The sequence below is a fragment of the Microcebus murinus genome, chromosome 22, assembly GCF_040939455.1.
Source record: "Microcebus murinus isolate Inina chromosome 22, M.murinus_Inina_mat1.0, whole genome shotgun sequence".
NCBI lineage: Eukaryota > Metazoa > Chordata > Mammalia > Primates > Cheirogaleidae > Microcebus > Microcebus murinus.
The window spans coordinates 23,454,231-23,475,061 of NC_134125.1; the positions used below are offsets into that span (position 1 = coordinate 23,454,231).

General features: G+C 51.0%; 2 protein-coding genes, 1 pseudogene and 1 gene segment (V, D, J or C); all 4 read left to right on the forward strand.

Moving 5' to 3' along the window:
* The window catches only part of LOC105882024 (immunoglobulin lambda-1 light chain-like), a 273,592-nt gene that overhangs the window by 212,674 nt on the left and 40,087 nt on the right, over positions 1-20,831 (forward strand). The window lies entirely within an intron of this gene.
* The window catches only part of LOC105879363 (immunoglobulin lambda-1 light chain-like), a 215,853-nt gene that overhangs the window by 137,975 nt on the left and 57,047 nt on the right, over positions 1-20,831 (forward strand). The window lies entirely within an intron of this gene.
* The window catches only part of LOC105862512 (immunoglobulin lambda-1 light chain-like), a 190,389-nt pseudogene that overhangs the window by 123,825 nt on the left and 45,733 nt on the right, over positions 1-20,831 (forward strand).
* On the forward strand, positions 15,153-16,298 carry LOC105869627 (immunoglobulin lambda variable 3-1-like). The segment is given in 4 exon segments: positions 15,153-15,227; positions 15,373-15,695; positions 15,838-15,964; positions 16,123-16,298. Coding segments are annotated over 4 exon segments (672 nt in total).

The following is a 20,831-nucleotide window of genomic DNA, read 5'->3' on the forward strand; positions in this document are numbered from 1 at the left end:
ATCTAGATTTTTAGCAAGGCCTGGGAAATTTTCCTCTATTATATTTTCAAATAGCTTATCCAATCCTTGCGTGTTTTCTTCTTCCCCTTCTGGAAGCCCTATAACCTTCACATTAGGTTTCTTCACATAATCCCACATTTCTTGTAGGCTTTGCTCTTTTCTATTATTTCTCTGTTTTATCTCTGTGACTGACTTATTTAATTGGAAGGTGTTATCTTCAGTCTCTGAGATTCTCTCTTCTGTTTGATCAACCCTGTTCTAGAGGCTTTCCACTGTGTTCTATAGTTCCCTGAATAGATTCTTCATTTCCAGAAGTTCCGTTTGATTTTTCTTTATTATTTCAATTTCTTTAGTGAATTTTCCTTCCAGGTCCTGGATTCTTTTTGTGGTTTCTTTGTGTTGGTTATCCATTTTTTCTTTCAAGTCATTGAATTTTCTTACAATCCATGTTCAAAATTCTTTTTCTGTCATTTTAGTGTTCTGATTTTGGTTGATGTCCTTTTCTAAAGGGCTGGTGTTCGTCTTTGGGGGTGTGCTTTCCATTTGAGTTTTCATATTTCCAGAGTTCCTTCGCTGATTTCTTCCCATCTGAATCAGTTGTTGCTTCTTACCTTTAGGTTTTCATTTGGGTAATGACATGCCCTGTTTAGTCTCTGAGCCAGTAGGTGGTGTTTGTGGGTGAGATTTGACCACACCCTGTATGATGAGTCAGTAGATGCAGTAAAAGTATGTGTGGAATGACTTCCCTGTAAGTAGGTGGTGCTTGCTGGGAGGAGCAGGCTACACTGTTGTTTTTGGGACCTGTAACCAGCTCTTGTTCCTATGGAGAGGCACTCTAGTGCCTCAGGTGGTGGGTGGGGCCCTGAGATTTCCAGGTGTGTCCTTATTCTCCACCTCAGTGAGGGCTGCTCAGGGAGTGAGTCTGGGTGGAGCTGGGTTGGCTAAGCCTGCCCTCAAGCACCACAAATGCCGTTAGCAGGGGTCAAAAGTCTGTTCTCTGCTTCTGGGCAAAGCTATCAGGGAGGGGCTGGAATGGCCCCACTGAGCCAGAAAGTCTGCGTGTGGGGGTGGGGCTGTCTGAGACCCACAGTCTAGAGTGGGCCTTGCTTCTTTCCACCCTCCCCAACTACAAGGCTTCTCCTGAGCCTCTGCCAGCAGGCAGGACCTCACGCCACCGGCTCTCCCCTGGCTGTGATGAGGGCTGGGACGTTCCCTGCACATGATCACAGCCTGGGCTGGGCACACAGCCCCCTCTTGGGAGGAGGGTTGCCCTCAAGCATGCTGATCCTCCCCTGAAGGCATACTCACCTTAGTAGGCTCCTTCATGAATATCCCTTCTGTGCCCCAGAGCAATGCTAGACCTGGGTGCATAGGATCTGGTCTGCAGGTCTGACCTCTTGGCCCCGGAATTCAATCCCTGACCCCTCCAGGGAGAGGCGTGCCAGTCCCAAGTCACCCACAGGGTGCCCAAGCTTGGTCGATGTCTCTCAGCCTCAGGATCTGTCCCGTTCTCCTGGAGTCACCAGGCCAGCAGCACCTGGGAAGGCTGGTGGGTAGGGAGCTCACCATCTGAGTACTCGTCAGTCAGCTGTTTCCTCCAAAAGGAAAGGTTCTGTTCACTGGAGATGCCTACAGGTGGTGGCTAAATTGTCTCTCTCAGCAGCCACAGATAGGGACGGCGGAGGGGAGAATGGAGCAATATGGTGCCTGCCAAACAGCTCGGAACTGTGCACAGGGAGGTACCTGAGGGAGTTGGGAGCCTGGTGCTGAGTCCACGATAGGCTCACTGCTCACTGGAGGCAGCTGTCTCTGGGCTGGTGTCCCCAGGTCTCTCCAACCGCTGGGGAGCCCACCAGCAGTCTGAGATGCAAGGGAGGGGAAAGTTAACCATACCACCTACCCTTGTCGCTGGTCTACAAGCTTCTCAGGAGCTCTCTTCTTCCAGTTCTCCTCCACAATCTCCTCCCGTGGAGTCTCCCATAGTCTTGGGTACCCCTCCTTCCAACCCTTATCCAATGTATGCTCGTGTGGTTGCTCATTTCTTCTACTGTCTTCTAAAATCTGTGTTTTTTTGCAGAGACACTCTGACTGGTGGTTTTTCTCATCTGCCATCTTGCTCCGCCCCCTCTATTTCTCCAACCTTGGTGTTTCTTATTTTTGTTTCATGTTTATTGTGAGGACACATGTGTCCAGAATAATTTTAAATAAAAATGCCTACTCCTGCAGCAGGGGGTGGGTGCCCTGAGTTTGTTTCTGTTACTAATGAGGTGGCAACTCATGGAGACCAGAGGTTTGCTTCTTGTGAAAAGCACCTGGACATCTGGAATGTTCCCAGAGGGGGTCGGGGGCCTCTCCACGGTGACTACAAGAGGCAACAATCCATGGATCCAGGCCACTGGCCCCTAATCCAGGTCCACATGCCCAGCCTGGTGGTTTTCTGAGCAGGTCATTGACCTATTGCCATTTTAGTATTATCTCAAATTATAGGCATTGTTATCTAATGTCTAAAATAATACAGCACATAAAATATTTAAAACACAAGTAAGCAATGGTCATGAACCAACAACTATCACTCCCCCCAACCACCTTGTTCCTACTCACCCAATCTCAGTGGCCACCACATAGCTTCTCCCACCCTTGGCCAGGATGTCACCTCTCTTGTGCTTCTAGAAATATCTCATGCGATATGAACAGGGACACTATATTAGTTTCCTCATGATATTCATACTGTTTAGAACCCCCAGTCCATTTCCCGAGTGGACATTTCTATGTCCACTCTTGCAAGGGCCAGTCAGCCCTGATTGGAGTCTTTAACCTCCAACCCATACTGTTCTAGAAAAACACACTTATGTCAAGTGATCTCTGTGGATGGAAGAGACTTCCTCCCAGGAAGGCACACAGCTCAGAGCTGCAGTAGTCTCCATGTGCACAAAGGGGACAAGATGAAGAAAAGTCCCATATCCTGCATGTCAGGCAGGCATGTTCTGATGAGAGGTCCCTGGGACTGGGCTCCTCGGGCCAATTCTGACCCCATTTCCCTTCTCTCACATCCTCACACACAGGAGCTCACCCACTTTCCACCAGGTCTTTCTCAGTGCTGCTGAGCTCTCTCCTTCATGCAATATTGTTTTCTTTTACTTTTTATTTATTTTTGAGAAAGAGTCTGGCTCTGTTGCCCACACTAGAGTGCCGTGGTGTCATCCTAGCTCACAGCAACCTCAAACTCCTGGGCTCGAGCGATCCTTCTGCCTCAGCCTCCCCAGTAGCTGGGACTATAGGCATGCGCCACCACCATGCCTGGCTAATTTTTTCTATGTATATTTTTAGTTGTCCAGATAATTTCTTTCTATTTTTTTTTTTAGTAAAGATAGGGTCTCATTCTTGCTCAAGCTGGTCTTGAACTCCTTACCTTGAGCGATCCTCCCACCTCAGCCTCCCAGAGTACTAGGATTACAGGCGTGAGCCACTGTGCCCGGCCGATGCAATATTTTTTTCTTTCAACATTTTGAGAAGTGAATCTGTCTTCACCTCACCCCATTATCCTCATGGGGCCTTCATACCTGTAGTGGTTTCATTTATCACATAGCATTTACCCTGCCCTGAATGCAATCCCCAGAGCTACTTCCTCCCGAACTCCTCTTGTGTTTCAAATCGGTTGTGTCCCAGTAAATCACCCTCTAGAAGGGCAAATGAATGGCCCTAGGGCTCAGCCTTAGGCCCCAAGTTCCAGCCACAGCATACACAGAGAACAGAGTCATTCGTGACAATCTATCCCATGAGAGGTGCACCCAGAAGGGGTTCAGGAGAAATGGGAGGTCCCAGGTTCCTTTGGTCCCTGGGAAGAGGGAGTGATTGAGTCTCTCCCAGTCATTCTGTGACCCTGTCCTCACCCTTGTCCACACAGCATGGAAGGAAAGTCCTCAGGTTCCTCTGCCAGGAACCACTGTAACTCCCATAGTAGGAAGAGTAGGGACATCCCAAGGCTGGCTCCATTTCCTGGGCATTGTCATGAGTTTGGTCTTAGAAAATATACATCAAAGAGTGTTAATCTGCTCTGCAGAGCCCTCCTGTCCAGGGACCCAGAAGTCCCTGAGTCCAGGCGCAGGACAGAGTAGGGCAGGAGAGGCAGCTCAGGATGCGGATTTGCATGGAGGCCCCTCCTCTGAGCAGGGATAAGAGAGGTCCTGATGGATTTCTGAACAGGGCATTAAGCCAATCCCATTTCATTATTATCTAAGAAAATATATATTGTTATTTAAATGCATTTCTAAAATAACATAGCATAGACATGTGAAAAGCTCACACACACACAATAGTCTCAAATCCAAAACTACCAATTACCCCAACCACGTATTCCTTCTCCGCATCCCAGATGCCATCACTCACCTCCTACCCTTGGCCAAGGTGTCACCTCCCTTCATGCTCTTGCAAATGTCTCTCACGTGCTACGAGCAGGGATAAAAGGGACTCCTCAGAACATTCACATTCCACAGAACGCCTAGTCCATTTAGGAAAGGATGTTTCTATTTCTGGCAAGGACCAAACAATCTTGATTACTCTGTATGCCAAATCCAACTATTTCCAGAAAAACACACTAGGTCAAGCACCTCTCCATGGAAGGAAGAGACTTTTCACCTGGGAGGCACACAGCTCTGTGCGGGGTAGTGTCCATAGGCACAGAGTGGCAAGAGGAGGACGGTCCTGTGTCTCGTGGGACAGACAGGCACCCTGATGAGAGGTCCCTGGAGCTGGGACCCCCAGAGCACCCTGACCCATGTCCCTTCCTCAAACACAGGACTCACCTCCCGCTGCCCACTGGGTCCCTCTCAAGTCTGACAGAGCTCTCTCTCCTTCACGCAACAGTCTTCCTTCCAAACCATTTTGGCTAACTCATCGATGTCTCCTCAGCCCGTTTTCCTCATCCCGCCTTCCTCCTGTGGTTGGTTTCATTGAAACTCTCACGTTACCTAAGCCCTGAGCCCAGAGCTGCCCCCGGAGCCCTGGCCTGGGACGAGGCTGCCCTGGGACGAGCTAAGAGGTCCTGAGGGGCACATCAGTCCCCCCAGTGTGGCAGGGGACACATCTCTTCCTGGAGGAAGACAGAGGACCAAACACTTGGCACCTGGAGGGGGTTGGGAGGGACCAGGAGCCTGGGCCGGAGCTGGGAGGGAGCCAGAGTAGGGACTTCCAGCTCCACCCAGCTGCTACCCTGGGCTTGGATCCTCCATTTGAGGCCTCCAGGGGCAGCCAGGCCCTGGATGAGGACAGGCAGTCACTCTGGGTCACCAGGGACTGTGTGATGTCCTGAGGCCGCTTCCCCTGAGACACTCCTAAGGGTGCAGTGGGGAGTGAGGTGTTCAAAATCTGCTGTGTCCCTGCATGTGCTTTTTCAGAAGGGCTAATAAATGGCTTCAGAGCACCGCATAGGAAGGGACAGAGGGGTGCTTGACAACTCATCCTACCTGGAGGGACCTAGAAGGTGTTGCGTGGAATGAGCAGTCCCCAGCTCTGCCTGTGGGCCCTGGGAGTTGGAGCCACTGAACCTGTCCTGGCCATTGTGTGACCCTGTCTTCACCCTGGTGCCACACAGCAAGGAGAGGAAAGTCCTGGGACTCCCGAGCCATTGACACCAACCCTGCCACAGCAGGAAGGTCCTGACGCCCCAAGGCTGGCTCCTTTCCAGGGCAGTTCTCCGGGACAGTGGCCATGCCCAGTCGCCTCCACTAAGTGACGGGGCCAAGCAGAAAGGGAGCCAGAGAGTAAGAGCAGAGGGCTGACTTTGGCCTTGGCTAGGAACACAGGAGGAGGTTTTATTGACTTCCACTGATACCCATTTTCCTATCATGGGGCAGGGCTGGAGGAAGCAGCCGCTGGACTCCTGACCTGTGGAATGGAGAATGGTAGTGGGCAGGTGAAACGGCTCAGCCCCTCCCTCCTTCCTCTGGGATTGGTCAGTGGCTGTTTCTCATTGCCTGGGGTGGGTCAGGGCATGAAATTAATCAAGACACGGAGTCCCCATCCTTGAAGTATTAGGGCATGCAGGCCAAACGAAAAATGAAATAATTTACTTTTTTCCTTTCTTTTCTCTCCTTTTTTTTTTGTAGAGAGAGGTCTCACTATGTTGCCCAGGCTGGTCTTGAACTCCTTCTATTTTAGCTTCTCAAAGTGCTGAGATTACAGGCATGAGCCAAATTTCCACTTGTACATTGTAATCAATGCACTGCTCTGGATATAAAACTCAGGGGCTGACCTGCGTACTTAGAAAGGAGAGCTCACTCGGGAAGAGATTTTGGAGTACGTTTATGGCCCCTACGCACAGAGAAGGAGCCAGCTCTGTGAGGATAAAGAAAGAAACATCTAAACCCAGAAGCGACCTTGAATCATGGGTTGAGGCAGAAAAGTACCCAGACCGCCTCACGAACAGGAAGAGCATAAAGGAAGCCCGGGGGAGCTCAGAGTGGACAGGCGCGAGCAGGGAGGGAGGGGGAGGACAGGATCAGATGACCACGCAGGGATGGGGACCGCGTGGAGTCTGGCTCCAGTCTTCGTTCAGAGTGAAGCCAGTCTGTGTTGTGAACGGCTCTACGGTTGTCACGTGGAGAACAGAGTGCAGAGCCCCGAAGCGGAAGCTGTGTCAACGGGGAAGTGACTCTCACTCAATTCTCTGCCAGATCTGTCGGGAGTTGCTGGTTTTCAGTTGATGCAGCTTTTTACTTCGCATGAAAATGAAGTGATAGCTTTTATACTCCTTCCTTGCCAGAGCACAAACCAGAAATCCTTTTTGATTTATTAAAACTCTATGTTTCCCCCTCTGTGTTTGATATGGGACAGTTTTCATTGCTCTGACTTGACGATCACTTTCATTCTCTAATGGTTAATCCCACCAGGTGTAATTTTCATCTCTAGGAGTTCCACCATGTGGTTTATTGTACTTCTGTTCCTTTGCTGTAACTTTCTCTCCACTTATCTCAAGAAAGTTTGCCTTATTCCCTATATCATGTTTTAAACATCTGGTTTAAATTCTTTGCACTATATTTCCTGTTATGATAACATCTGTCACAGTGGGGTTAGCAGCTGTCATCTTTTCTATGTCACTTGACATTTCCCTGGTTCTTCAGATGCCAAGTGGCTTTGGATTCTAATCTGGATGTATCTAATTTTAGGTTATGATACTATGGGATTGTTAAAAATCCTTTGTTGATGTTTTCGTTTGAGCATACTTGGGTTTAGGCTGCAAGTTGCAAGCAGCTTTCTCTGGATTGTGGTTTCTACGTCACATCAATTTAGAAAAACGTGCTGTTTGGATCTCTCTTTAGCTACTTAGTAGTCATCTGGGATCTGGGTGGGGCGGTCTATTCCTTCATTCTGCCCCCAAAGACTTCCCTGTTCTGTATAGGGCCAGATCCATGCAAGAGAGGCTCAGAGCTGAGCCCAGGGTTCCGTAAGTAATCTATAGGGTTGTTTCCTCACACTCATTGCTCTCCACAATCTTCCCGTTATTTGCAGCTCCCCCAGGCCTGCTCTTTTAGTCCTCTGGTGAAATATGGTGACTTTTGTTATCCTGCGCTGCTGTCTGTGTCCACACCAAGTACCAAGAAGACAGAGAGTAACAAAAGCAATGGGATGAAGTGTCACTGTCTTGGAAACCAGTTCCTAAGATGAGAAAAGAAAGTCTCACGGTCTCCACTGTCACTGCTGTCACCCCGAAGAATTTTCTGGAGCCTGGATCACGTAAAATGGAGAGAAGAAAAAACATAAGAGAAGGAAAATGTGGACACTACAAATTTGTCCTGAGCATTAGGGGTTCCCTTTCTCATCTTCAAGCCAGAACAGTGGAGATTCTTCTGGAACTCTCCGTGTCTGCACGCTGGTTCCCCTTCCGGGTTGCAAGCCGCCTCAAGAGTAGGCCATGGGATGCCGGGGAAAGTGGGAAACGCTCTGGTGGTTTGATTTTACTCAAGGTGCTGGTGTCTCTCCCCATCTGCCTCCCAGTTTTGTTTTCCCAGGTAGACAAACTGACGCTCCACGCATGCTGTGCCGGGCTTCAGACCTGCGTTCACTCAGAGAAAGCTGGTGCATGCTTACTGCATGTTACATGGAACCACAATAATACTTCTTTTAACTTGGAAATTAATTTCCTCTGCACCATAGGCATGGCGAAATGGAAAGATAAAAACAGTTTTGAAAGTGTGTTGAGGAAAGAAACAGGGAGAAATGTTTTCACGATGCTTTGTGTTTCCCACGTTCTCCTTGGTGAAAAGTCACATTTAGGGTGGCTTGCGGGTGCGTTGAAGTGGAAGGAAACAGAAAAAGCACATCTCTGTAACCAGAGGAAAAAAAATCAAACATAAGTGAAATCTTTACGTAAGTATGAAGTCTGTTGTAAAAATAAGTGACTCTTATTAGGATAGAAATGACCCACTTTAGAAGCTGTCACTCTCCTCCTCACACTCACCTCCCTAAAGATCCCCTCCTCGGGCAGGGGCCTTGCTGGGCCTCATTTCTCAGGCTGAGAACTGGAGTCCCAGAAAAGACCAGTCACCTGCTCACGCCTGGACATGGCAGAATTCAGAGCAGCAGACTGAAGCTCAGCATGGTGGCCCCGGCAGGGGTTCCTGGTCCCTCCAATGGGTCCCTGCCATATGTGCCCCGGATGCTGCCTGGGGCGTGTGGGTGTGTGGCCTGGGGTGACTGATGTGCTTCAGGGATTTGGTGCTGCAGATGCTTCAGCACAAAGGGTGGGGGTGGGGTGGGGACCGGGCTGCAGCTGGGAGACTTGAGACCAACCTCACAGCAGGTGTCTCCAAGGATGGGGGCCCATTTCTTACCAGTAGAGAGACCCAGGAGGTGGGTGCCCAGCAGAGGGCACTGCAGGGGGTGCCCAGGCCTGGGAGGGCCACAGACACGTTGTCACTTCACAGCAGACACACTGAAAGGCCAGGAGCTCACTAGGCTGAGGGACTTCAGCAGATGTATCTGTCCTGTGCAAATCAGGAACAAAGAAACCAAGTTCCTCTCATCAGAGTACACAAACTGTGAGTTTCAGTCCTCAGCGGAGCCCTGCTGTCCAGGGTCCAGCAGTCCCCGAGGGCAGGCCCAGAGCAGGCGGCAGGAGAGGAGCTCAGGACGGGATTTGCATGGCGGCCCCTCCTCTGAGCAGGGATAAGAGGGGCTGGAGCAGGCCCAGCGCTGGTCTCAGGCAGCGCTCTGGGGCGTCTCCACCACGGCCTGGGCTCTGCTCCTCCTCTCCCTGCTCACTCAGGGCACAGGTGGCTCCTCCAGGGAAGGGGCCTCTGGGGACCTCAGGGACCCTGCTGCTCCTCAGGCTCCCCTGGGGCCCCGTGCTGACTCACCAGAGTGTGTTTTTCCTCTTTCCAGGGTCCGGGCCCAGTCTGCCCTCACCCAGCCTGGCTCTGCGTCTGGGGCTCCGGGACAGACGGTCACCACCTCCTGTGCCGGAAGCAGCAGTGACGTTGGGAAGTATAACGAAGTCTCCTGGTACCAACAGCACCCGGGCACGGCCCCCAAACTCCTGATTTATAGGGTCAGTAGCCGGCCATCTGGGGTCCCCGATCGCTTCTCCGGCTCCAAGTCTGGCAACACGGCCTCCCTGACCATCGCGGGGCTCCGCGCTGAGGACGAGGGTCACTGTTACTGCCATTCACCTAGGAGTGGTGGCACTCTCCACAGTGGCGCAAGTTCCTGGGGAAGTGAGACCCAAACCTGCCCTGAGCTCACGGCCCCTCCTGCTCTGAAGATGTTGCCCGCCCTGTGCAGAGGGGCTGCAGGCAACTCGCCTGGGGACTCCCTCCTCCGCCAGCCCTCCTCCCCCTCCCTGCAGTCCGACCTGCTCCCTGGTTGGCCATCTAGGACAATCACAGCCCCCTTCCCTGCGTGACTGGTCCCAACTGTGCAGCTGTCTCCAGCTCTGCACAGGCGTGGCTTCGTGACAAGGGGCTGCCTGCTGGGTGCAGTCCCTGCTGTTTGGGGAAATCTCACCCTAAATGGAGAGGAGTCATTAGGGAAGTTTCCAGAAAAGACTTCTTACCCAAAGTCCTTTCCGCCAGGCTCTAGTGAAGGTGGCCTCCCTGCTGGGCTAGTCCTCGCACGTCTGTGCGGAAGCAGTCGCCCCGAGAGATGATCTGAAGATGCTTTGGAGGGAGAAATACAAGGGGAAGAATTTGCTTTTTTCTTGTCCTTTCTCTTCTCTCCAACACCTCAGGCTGCTGCGCCGGGGAGCATTTGAGGGACGCAGTTTGTGCTCTGTCAGCACCGCCCCTGCCCCACAGCACTGACCCCTGTCCTGGAAACACCCACAAGTGCACTGTGTCCCCGTGAGCTGGGAGGTTCCAGATGGCCCCTCGGGGAAGAGTCACTTTGAGTGACCCCTTCCCCACTGACATGGAGCACATCTAATTTCCACGGGGACAGCAACTTTCTAGCTAGAATCCCGCTTACTCTACTGTCTGTGAGAAGTAATATAATAAAATATTAGATGAACTGGATGCAATATTTAAATTTTCTAGAATTTGTGAGCCAGTTTTAATACATAGCCATTATTAATGTTTAGACTTCATAAATTTGAATTAAATAGATTATATGAAAAACAAAGTAACCATTTTACTGAATATATGCTGTAATGTAATGCTATATACGCTAAAATACACAGGAACAAATTTATTACAAAGTGTGCATTAGCTGTCTACTGCTGCATTGATCCTATTCTTAAAACGGCGTGTCAGGGAACAAATATTTGGGATCCGTTAGTTGGGTGCCTCAAGAACCTGAGAGCGGCTGGTTCCACGGTCCTGGCTCAGGGTTGCTCAGGAAGCTGCAGCCTAGTTTGGTGGGGGCTGCATTTGGAGGCCGGAGCAGGGGGTCTGAGGGGACCGGCCACTGTCCCTGTTCTCTTTGGCAGATGTAGGTGAGCTCAGGGCAAAGGGCGAGCTCCCACTGGGGGCAGCACCCCTGAGTCAGAGGGAAGGGTCCATGGGGCCCTGGGGCTGCCCCAGCCTGTCTGGGAGGGAGAAGGGGGTTCACAGCAGGGACAGGACAGAGGACACTTCCCAGGGACCTGAGCTGTCTTGGCAGCTCCATCACGTGGGCTGTCAAACAACTCAGAAGTAAACCCTAACCTGAGTTTTCCTGAAGGAAATTTGAACTAGGCCTGTCTTCAAACTTTTCCTTTCCACATTGTCTTTTGGATGATTTTGATTGTAATTGTTATTATTTTTTTCTTCTTTTTTATTTTATTAACCCCCAGCTATTGGGCCCCATGTCTTCCAAATCCTATGCTAGTGTGAAACTGAGTAATTATTTCTCTTTAACAGACCATTCCATATTTGAACAGATTTCTCGGTCTTTCTATGTGTAATTGATCAAGCTCAGGCACAGCATAGAGAATCTTCATGAAATACATTTCTAGACTCTGCACTCACTGTAACTGCAGCTGCTAATTAATCTGGGCAGAGCGGGGCAAGGCCAGTGTTCCCTGTCTTGAAACAGCCTCGGCAGCGTCCCTGCGCTCGTGCTATTAGGTAAGTGGCAGCCATTGTTCTCCACCTGTAATATACTCCTGCTCTCTCCCTGATTTTTCTACGGAATATGCAGCTGTGTTTATAATCCTTCTTGGTTCCGGTAAGATGAGGCAATTCTCTGACGGCTAGTGAGCACGCAGACAGTAGCTCCACACATTGTCAGAAGTCACTACCACCACACCTCCTGGTTGGAAATCTCAAATATTGTCCTGATTACAGTAACCTGGAGCTTGCAGTTTAAGCAATTCAGTCCCTGTTACTTGAAGGCAGATGCGTGCGTCTGTGGGTGACAATCTGAACAAGGTCGCTTCTGCATCCATGCTCGGATCCTTCCCTGCCCCTGTCCTCACACTCAGTCCCATGGGTGACCTTTGAAGAGCACTTTGTTGGTACAAAGAAAATCAGAAATATTCCAGTTTGCCTGTTAAGCATAATTTGAAAACACCTGGGCAAGTTATGACACACTTTGGAAGGTAGAGTTGATAATAAAAAGCTGGCCAATTGCTTCTTCCTGGGATCAATGGTATTTCAATTCTCTAAATCGTAATGGAATGAAAGTGTCAGAACATGGGGAAATAGACCCAAGTGCAAAGTGTCTCAGGCCATGTGTTCCCCGTTGACTGTGGGGCCCAAACACCACGTGGCCCAGCTGACAGGGCACCCAGCAACTGAAGGCGGGTTCTCCGGGTGTCTGAGGTCCTGGGGCAGGGAATGGAGCGTCCCCTCCATGCCTGCTGGTCCCCTTGTGCAGGCACCCCTGCGTGTCCCCACTGATGCTGACGGCCAGGAGGGCTGCGCAGCCCTGGCCTCGCCCTGATGGCACCTCCTGCAGAGTGACACAGGCTGCCCTGACACGGGCGCACGGGCTTCTCCCACCCGCTGGGATCCTGCTTCCTGCCACATGCATCTCTGAAAAGCTGCGCCACCTGTCACCTGCATATTCAGGGCACCTGTCCACTGCTGCTGGAGTGGGTGGGACCTCATGTCCTTGTCACCCGAGCGATTTCCCTTCCACAAAGCTCACACGCTGCTTCCTGGCACCCACAGGGGCTGGAGGAGCCCGTGACAGTGGAGGATGGGACGGCTCCAGCATCAGCCATCATGGTGGGGGAGGACTCTGTCCTCTCTCAGCCATGGGGTGACTCTGTCCCAGCTGTGCACCCCTCCTTAGCTTGACCCTTGACCAAGGTGTCAACTTCCACGTTTTTGACACTCATTTTTTCATGCAGAGACACTCGCTGTGCTGTCGGTGCCACCGTACAGCTGCTGTGCCCGTCTCCCAGCCAGCAGCCTTCCTGCAGTTGACCGGGGGTTCTCAACCGAAGTTGTCTCATGAAGGAGTGTCTGGAAGTTACACCCACAAACGCCACCACCCAGAGCAAATGAGCAGCTGGTGCAGGGGACACAGCCCTGCGCCCTGGCCTCCAAGCTGGACACACCCCGGGTGCAGTTGTCATTCAGAGTCCCCACAGGAGCAGGCCGCAGCCAGACTTCACCTCTGTCCCTTCCCCTCCCGCTTCCTCATTGTCCTTTTCTGGTTTCTTTCGAGAACATTCCTCAATAGATCACATAGGCCCATGTCCCTGTCTCTAGGCCTGCTTCCTAGAGACTGTACATAGGGTGGAGTGAAGGGTGAGGTCCCTGTCCTGGTGCTCCATGTCTAAGATTGTCACATTCACCATTTCTAGTACATCTTTCCCAAGACATCCCAGGCATCATTCATGACACGGCTACAGGACATTCCATGCATATGCTCATGTGGCAGGTCATCATTTGCAGGAACACAGAATGTCACCCTTGCTCCTGGGTATGAGGGCGTGTCATTGTGCACCCTCCTTCCCTCCTGTCAAGGGCACCCTCAGCCCACAAGGAAACCTCAAGTTCAGCTAGGCGAACACTGCATGTTTGCGTGACCACTGCCAAGTAACCACTGTCTTTATTTTCACATCATCACGTTGGTGCTCAAGGCTGGAATTGGAAGTCATAGTTTCACATGCACATGGGAGATTCATCTTCTTTGACTCTATTGTTTCTGACTAGGATTTATCTTAGTTAGTTGGGACATATTATCCTCTTCAAACAATATAATCATTGGTATTTTAAATTTCATTTTCTGTATCAACTATGGCTCTTTTCCATACACTGCCAAGATATACCATGGAGACTTCTTATGAAATTCCATTTCATGGGCATTTGAATTCTCACTTTAATGATATCAAGAGAGCACACACACCATGACCCTGTATGTAACTCACACACGTTGCTGGTGCTTCTTGCTCTGTGTCTTCAATTTTAGCAAGGAAACTGGGAGCTTTGACTTTTCCAAACACCCAGATGATAACAGGGAGGGCAGGTGAAACCCACAGAGCTGATATTATTCAAAGCCTCCGGTGAATGAGACCTGGAGACCCACCTGCACTTGATTTGGGTGATATTCAGATGAGATTTGGGTCTCACAGTGGATGCTGAGTTAGTGCAGGAGCTGGGGCGGTTGGGGTGGGGGTCGTGGATTTACAAGTGAGACTGAACTGATTCTGGGGAGTCCACAGGGTGGAAGGATACTGGGGAATTATGTCCCCCTCAGATTCATATGATGAAGCTCCTACCCACAGTGTGGGACTGAATTGGGACACAGGGTCTGTAGAGAGGCGATTAAGTGACAATGAGGACATTGCAGGGATGGGGGGACCTGATCCAATTCACAGGTGTCTTCTTAAGGAGAGATGCTTTGGACACACTGACATGAGACAGCAGAGATGACCACGCAGAGCAGAGACCCTGTGAGGTCACAGCAAGAAGGTCGCCCCTGCAGGCCAAGGAGAGAGAACTCAGGAGAAAGCAACCTGCAGACACCACTATGTTCTTCCAGCTTCAGAACGGCCAGAAGGTGAGCGTTGCTGCTCAGGCCACTGGGACTTTGGTACACTGTGATGGCAGCACTAACAAAGGACATCTACAGGGACCCTGAGGCCTGGGAGGAGGGAGGAGGAGTCAGGGCTCAGGTGGGGGCAGGGCAGGGAGGGGGAAGGTCAGGCCCCCAGGGGAGTCTCCTGGGGGATCCTGACTCCACTCTGTACTGTCTGGGGGACCTGGGGAAATATATTTCATCTCCCAACATTGAGTCCTGATGAAGGTGCACCCTGGGAACAGGGCTCCTCGTCCTCCTCACACACTGTGAAAATCTTCTTGAGGTTACAGTTCTAAGTCACTCGCCAATGCATGTGGCACATAGTGCTCAGATGTAGTCAGGGTCCATAAACTAGTGACATATGTGGGGTGACATTCCCCTCGTGGGCACAAGAGGGCACTGTGGGCCTTGGTTTGGGAACCTGAATAACTCCAAGTCCCCTGGTGGAGCTCAGGTGCAAAAGGCATGACTGATGCTTCCTTCCAGGCCCTTCTATTAGGTGAAATCCCTTTAATGAACTTGAGAAATTACCAGCCTGAGGCCCTGAGGCTCAGGGCTTAGAAAACATCTCTGACACTTTGGAAAGTAAAGAATGATTTGCATGCTCTGATCACCAAAAACCACCCAGCGAGTCAGAAGGAAGCAGATTTGCATGAAGAGCCTCCCCTCCTGTGATAAGCCAGCCCCGCAGGTCCCTCCCCAGCTGTGGGTCAGAGGCAGAGCTCTGGGTGTCACCATGGCCTGGACCCCTCTCCTGCTCCCCCTCCTCACTCTCTGCACAGGTGCCGCCCCAGGCTCAGCCCCCACAGCACCAGGGCTCAGCCTGGCCCTGAACTTCCGCTCAGCACAGGGGCTGCTGCCGGGTGAGGGGCCCTCTGGGAATGAGACCGTCACCCTCAGACCCCCCTCTGCTGTCCTCTCTTGCAGGTTCTGTGGCCTCTCAGCCGAATCAGGTGCCTGCAGTGTCTGTGGCCTTGGGACAGACGGCCAGCATCACCTGCCAGGGAGATGGCTTAAGGAGCTACTATCCCGGTTGGTACCAGCAGAAGCCCGGCCAGGCTCCTGTGCTGGTCTTCTATGGTAACAATAAGCGGCCCTCAGGGATCCCTGAGCGATTCTCTGGCTCCAAATCGGGGAACACGGCCACGCTGACCATCAGCGGGGCCCAGGCTGACGATGAGGCTGATTATTACTGTCAGACATGGGACAGCACTGGTACTCATGCCACAGTGACACACGCAGATGGGGAAGTGAGACACAAACCCCTTCTCCATCTGTGTCACCCTCTCCCTCCAGCCCAGGAGGACTTTGGTCTCAGCCATGAGCAGGGCTGGCCCAGGTCACCCAGATCTGAGACCCTCAGGCTGCCCATCCCTCCAGCCCTCCCTGCAGGTTCAGGAGAGCATGGGTCAGGCGTGGATTTGGGGCTGGCACGACCAGATGGCCTGGTGTTGTCTGGGCCAGATTGTGATTTGGGTTAAGATGACTTGCAGGAAGGCCATTCAGAGGGAGATATCCAGTGAGTGGTCAAGGTCCCTGGATGTCTTCTGGTTGGTGCCTGAACTGAAGCCACTGCCTCAGCTCTGTGGCCCAGATAACCAGATTGTCCCTCTGAGCTGGTCCTGTCTGACTGGCACCCTCGAGCCCAGCGCTCACGGCTCCTGCTGCTCTGAACAGGGAAGCCCATGGCAGTGGGCACCGTGGTGGCCACGAGGATCCCCTTCGGGCTCATCCACCCACCCATCCACCCGCACAGTGGGCTGGAGCCCTGGTGTATCCCAGCTGCTCCCCCACTGGAAAATGCCATGAGCACAGGGCACTGCCCCTCCCAATTGCGCCCCTTCCTAGTGTGATCCAGGAGCAGTGACTGCCTGGTGCCCAGGCCCCAGTGTCGGGTCTGTATTTAGGATGATCCCGTAGTGCCTCCCACTGGGTGCACGGCTGTAACCCAGCCCAGTCTGGCTCCCATCTGCTCTCCTGAGAATCATCCCCGACCCTGCGGCACGGAATTCTCCCTCTGAGTAGGACTGCAGGGAATTCAAACCTAGAAAACAGACAAGACACAGTCCCCAGGGCAAAGCACCTAACAGTCTGGAGGGAAGAGAGGACTCTGTATCCTGCAAATCTTCAGAGAACCAAGGAGCACAAGTGTGGGAAGAAACTCCTGCCAGGGAAAAGAACATCCACAGACTCTGGCGGGAACAGGAAGAGAGAACCAGACATCCCTCCACCTGTCCAGGGACTTCTAGATAATTGATGGTTCCTTCACTCCCTTCTTTGTGCAAAATGTAGCTCTCTTGGGCCTCACAGGAATGTAAACTCTCCCTCTTCAGCCCCCTGCACCTTGCCTTCTCCCTTCTGTCTGGAAGCCTTTAAAATGCCCAAGGTTCCAACCTCTCCTTAGGGAAAACTGCGATGGCTCGTCTATGGGTCGATGGGTTCCTCTTTTTTTGGGGGGAGAGTCCTCATGGTATTGGCTTCGTAAACCTCCATTGATGGAAATTCTCCCTCAGTCATTTATTTGGGTTACAGAAGCAAGAAAATATGGGATAGAACAAGCAGAAAGGTTATTAGTCCCAAGTAGCCCCCAAATTGCATGGATGGAGGACATTTTGGGCAGGGATGTAAAAGCAGGAGTTTTAATTATATTCCATTTGTTTATGAAGATAGAGGATTGACTGAAAGTGTTAAATGGAGACATGAAAAACATTTAAAATGCCCAAATTAAACTTCCAGAAGTGATCGGTAAAAGGTCTGTGATAAAATATACACTAGACTAGGCACGGTGGCTCCCACCTGTAATCATAGCACTTTGGGAGGCTGAGGCAGAAGGATTGCTTGAGGCCAGGAGTTTCAGGCTGTAGTGGGATATGATGACACGACTGTACTCTAGCCCAGGCAACAGAGTGAGACCCTGTTTCAAAAGAAAAAAAAATTGAAATATACTTATTGCAGAGTAGATGCTGCAAAAGAAAATATCAGACAATTGAAAGATATAGTATTGGAAGTTACTCAAGATGAAAGAAAGAAAAAGAGAAGACAAACATATAAATAGAGCAATGTTGAGCTGTAGGACATCTTCAAGCTGCTGTCAATTAAAAAGAACCCAAACCTGTAAAATAATTTGAAGAGGTTTATTCTGAACCAAATATGTGTGACCATGGCCCAGCCAGCCACACCGAAGAAGGTTTGAGCATGTGGTCTCACTGTGGTTGGACCACAGTTTTGGGGAGTGTCCTCAGGAGACAGGAAGGCGGACAGGAAGTACATGTGAAGTCACAGGTCAATATATGGAAGATGTACATTGGTTTGGTCCAAGAATGCTGCCCAGCGATCTCACTGCTGGGTATTTATCCAAAGGAAAGCACAGCAGAGTGCCAACATGACACCGTCACCCTCATGTTTACTGCAGTGTTGCTCACAGTAGCGATGACACATCAACCTAAATGTCATCAGCAGAGGAACTGATGAAGAAAATACGGCACCTACACACAATGGAATGTGATGGAATCAAGAAAAAGAATAACATTCCCTCATTTGCCACATGGATGGAACTGGAGGTCATTGTGTTAAGTGGAAGAAGCCAGGCAGAGAAAGACTAATGTCACGTGTTCCTCCTCCCGTGGGAGGACTAATGTCACGTGTTCCTCCTCCCGTGGGAGACAACAGAGTGGACCTCATGGAGGCAGCGCGGAGGGGATGGTTGCCAGGGAGGGAGGGAGGGGGTGAAGAGGGGTTGGTTAGTGGGGATAAACAGGCAGTTACATGAGAGGAGTGAGTTCCAGCTTCCCATACCACAGTAGTGTGAGCATCACAAGCAGTAATTTACTGTGCACTGCAGAGTAGTGAGAGAGAGGACTCGACACATCCCCAGCACAGGAGACGGCAAATGTTAGAGGTGGTGGCTGTCGTAGATGCTCTGATTCCTTTATTGTGCAGTGTGGGCATTTGTCAGAACGTCACAGGTACCCCAGAAATATATACAATTATTAGGTATCAATAAATATTTGTAAAAGAGAAAGAATGGTCAATCACGGACTTTTTACTCAGTAAAAGTATCTTTGAACAATGAAAGCAAAATGAAATTTATTTAACCATAGAAATACTTGTAGAATTGATGATCCACAGATATTCAACAAGAAATAATAAAGGACTTGCCCAAGATAGAAATAAAATGATACTAGATATAAAAGTGAATAAACACAAAAATGAGAAAAACAGACATGGGAACTGCACGGACACATATAGAAATGCACGTGAACACGGACATAAAAGGCAAACTACAGGACAGAACAAAGAGACTTAGGAGATAATAATAGTAAAATCCATCCAACCAAAGCAGGTAAAGACTCACCTCAAGACATATGGAACATTCTACAGGGCACACCAAGTAATTAGGATCTCAGATTTTAAAAAGTAGAAATCATACATAGTATGTTCTCCAACAGTGATATAAAAGAAATAAGAATTATGCAAGAACACTATGGGATACTGTGTGCCAAGAAATTAGATGAAATAGATAAATTCCTAGAAACACACAAACCAGACTCAAGAAGAAATAGAACACATGATTACAACTATAACAAATAGAGAGACTAAATTAGTAATTAAAAACTTCCCCACAAAGAAAGGCCCGGACACAGAGGGGCTCATTGGTGAATTCTGCCAAATGTTTAAAGAATGATTAATAGGAATTATTCATTTACTCTTTCCACAAAGAGAAGAGAAAACTTAGCAAGTCATTCTACGAGGCTAATTCTACGATGATAACCAAAAGCACACAGAGACATCAAAAGAAAACTGCAGACCGATAATCTCTACAAAGATAGATGTAAATAAACCTCAACAAAATAATATGTAAAACAAAATGAATCTGTCAAAAGAAATATATTAAGCACCATGACCAAGTGGTATCTGTCATAGGATTGTAAGCAGGCCTTAGCATGTAGAAATCAATTAGGCCCATATTAATAAAATAACGGACAAAGCCACGTGACCGTCTCAGCAGTCACATCAAATGTGTTGTGCAAACAACACGGATGCTTGTCTTTCTCCTCCTCTTAGAGCCTCCTGAAAGGCAAGGGCTGGGGGACACACAGGACGGCTGCTGTCCGTGCAGAGATTCCGAGTGTCCCATGGCCGGCTGTGCGGGGACTTCCCAGTGCACGCTGAAGGGCTGTCCCTTTGTGAGTCCAAACGCCCTGGTCTCTGAGCCCACTTCCTTGGCAGTGATGAATACAGGCATCCGAATGGGAGACTGGGATTCAGGCCGCTGTGATTTCAGGACTGGGGTCACACCCAGGAAAGGCTTCAGTCAAAGAGAAAAGCGTGTATGGGCTCAACACAGAAGGGAACAGGACACGTGTGGGAAACAAGGAAAGCGCAGAGCGGCCGGAGCTGAGCGGGGATAAGGGACACAGCGGGGACCACCTGCCTCTCCCTGGGCGTCTCGCTGGGGTGCCATCCCCTCCCCAACTCCACGCCCGAGTAGACCGCGAAACTGTCCCACAACATGTCCTCCCGCCACGACAGGGCCTGGCGCCGGAACCAGGCCCGGCGTGAGGAGGGCAGGGCGGGCAGCAGCAGACGCAGGTGGCCTAGAAAGGGCTGGTTGACAGCAGGGGACTGAGTTCCCAACTGTGGCTCAGAGCGGAGCTTCTGACCTTGCCAGGGGCGCACAGGACCCGAGGGGTCTCCCCGACTGCAGACGCGGCCTCGGCAGGGCGGGCCGACGCTCCGTGTCTGACAGCTGCCGGGTGCGGCTGCTGTCCTGGTCCTGCAAGGGCCACCTTTGAGTGGACGAGCCCTCGCCAGCCTCCTCGCTCAAGCACGGGGACAGTCACCTACGGAAGGCGCCTTCTGTGGATGAGGAGTGGCCTTCATTCCCTCCTCCCAAGGTGTCCTAGTGTGACTTGTGTTGCCATAAATGAACACCCGAGGGTGGGGAATTGATAAAGAGAAAGAGGTTTAATTGGGTCATAATCCTGATGTTGGAGAGTTCGAGACGGGCGTCTGCTCGTGGTCAGGGCGTCCGGCTGCTTCCACTGATGGTGGAAGGTAGAGGGGAGCCCAGGCGTGCAGAGACCACATGGCCAGACAGGAAATGAGAGAGACACTCATAGGGCGCCAGGCGCTTTCGAACAGCCAGCTGTCGTTGGAGCTACTAATAACAGAGTGACACTCACTCACCCCAAGGGAGGGCAGGCATCTATCCAGGAGGCATCTGCCCCCATGACCCCAACAAGTCCCTTAGCTCACACCTCCAACCCTGCTGGTCACATTTCTCCTGAGGTTGGAGGGACAACGTCCACCCCACAGCAGCTGACTCTCTGGGGCAGGCCCTGCCCTTGGCCACGCCCTCACGTCTTCCCCCTCAGGCCTGGGGC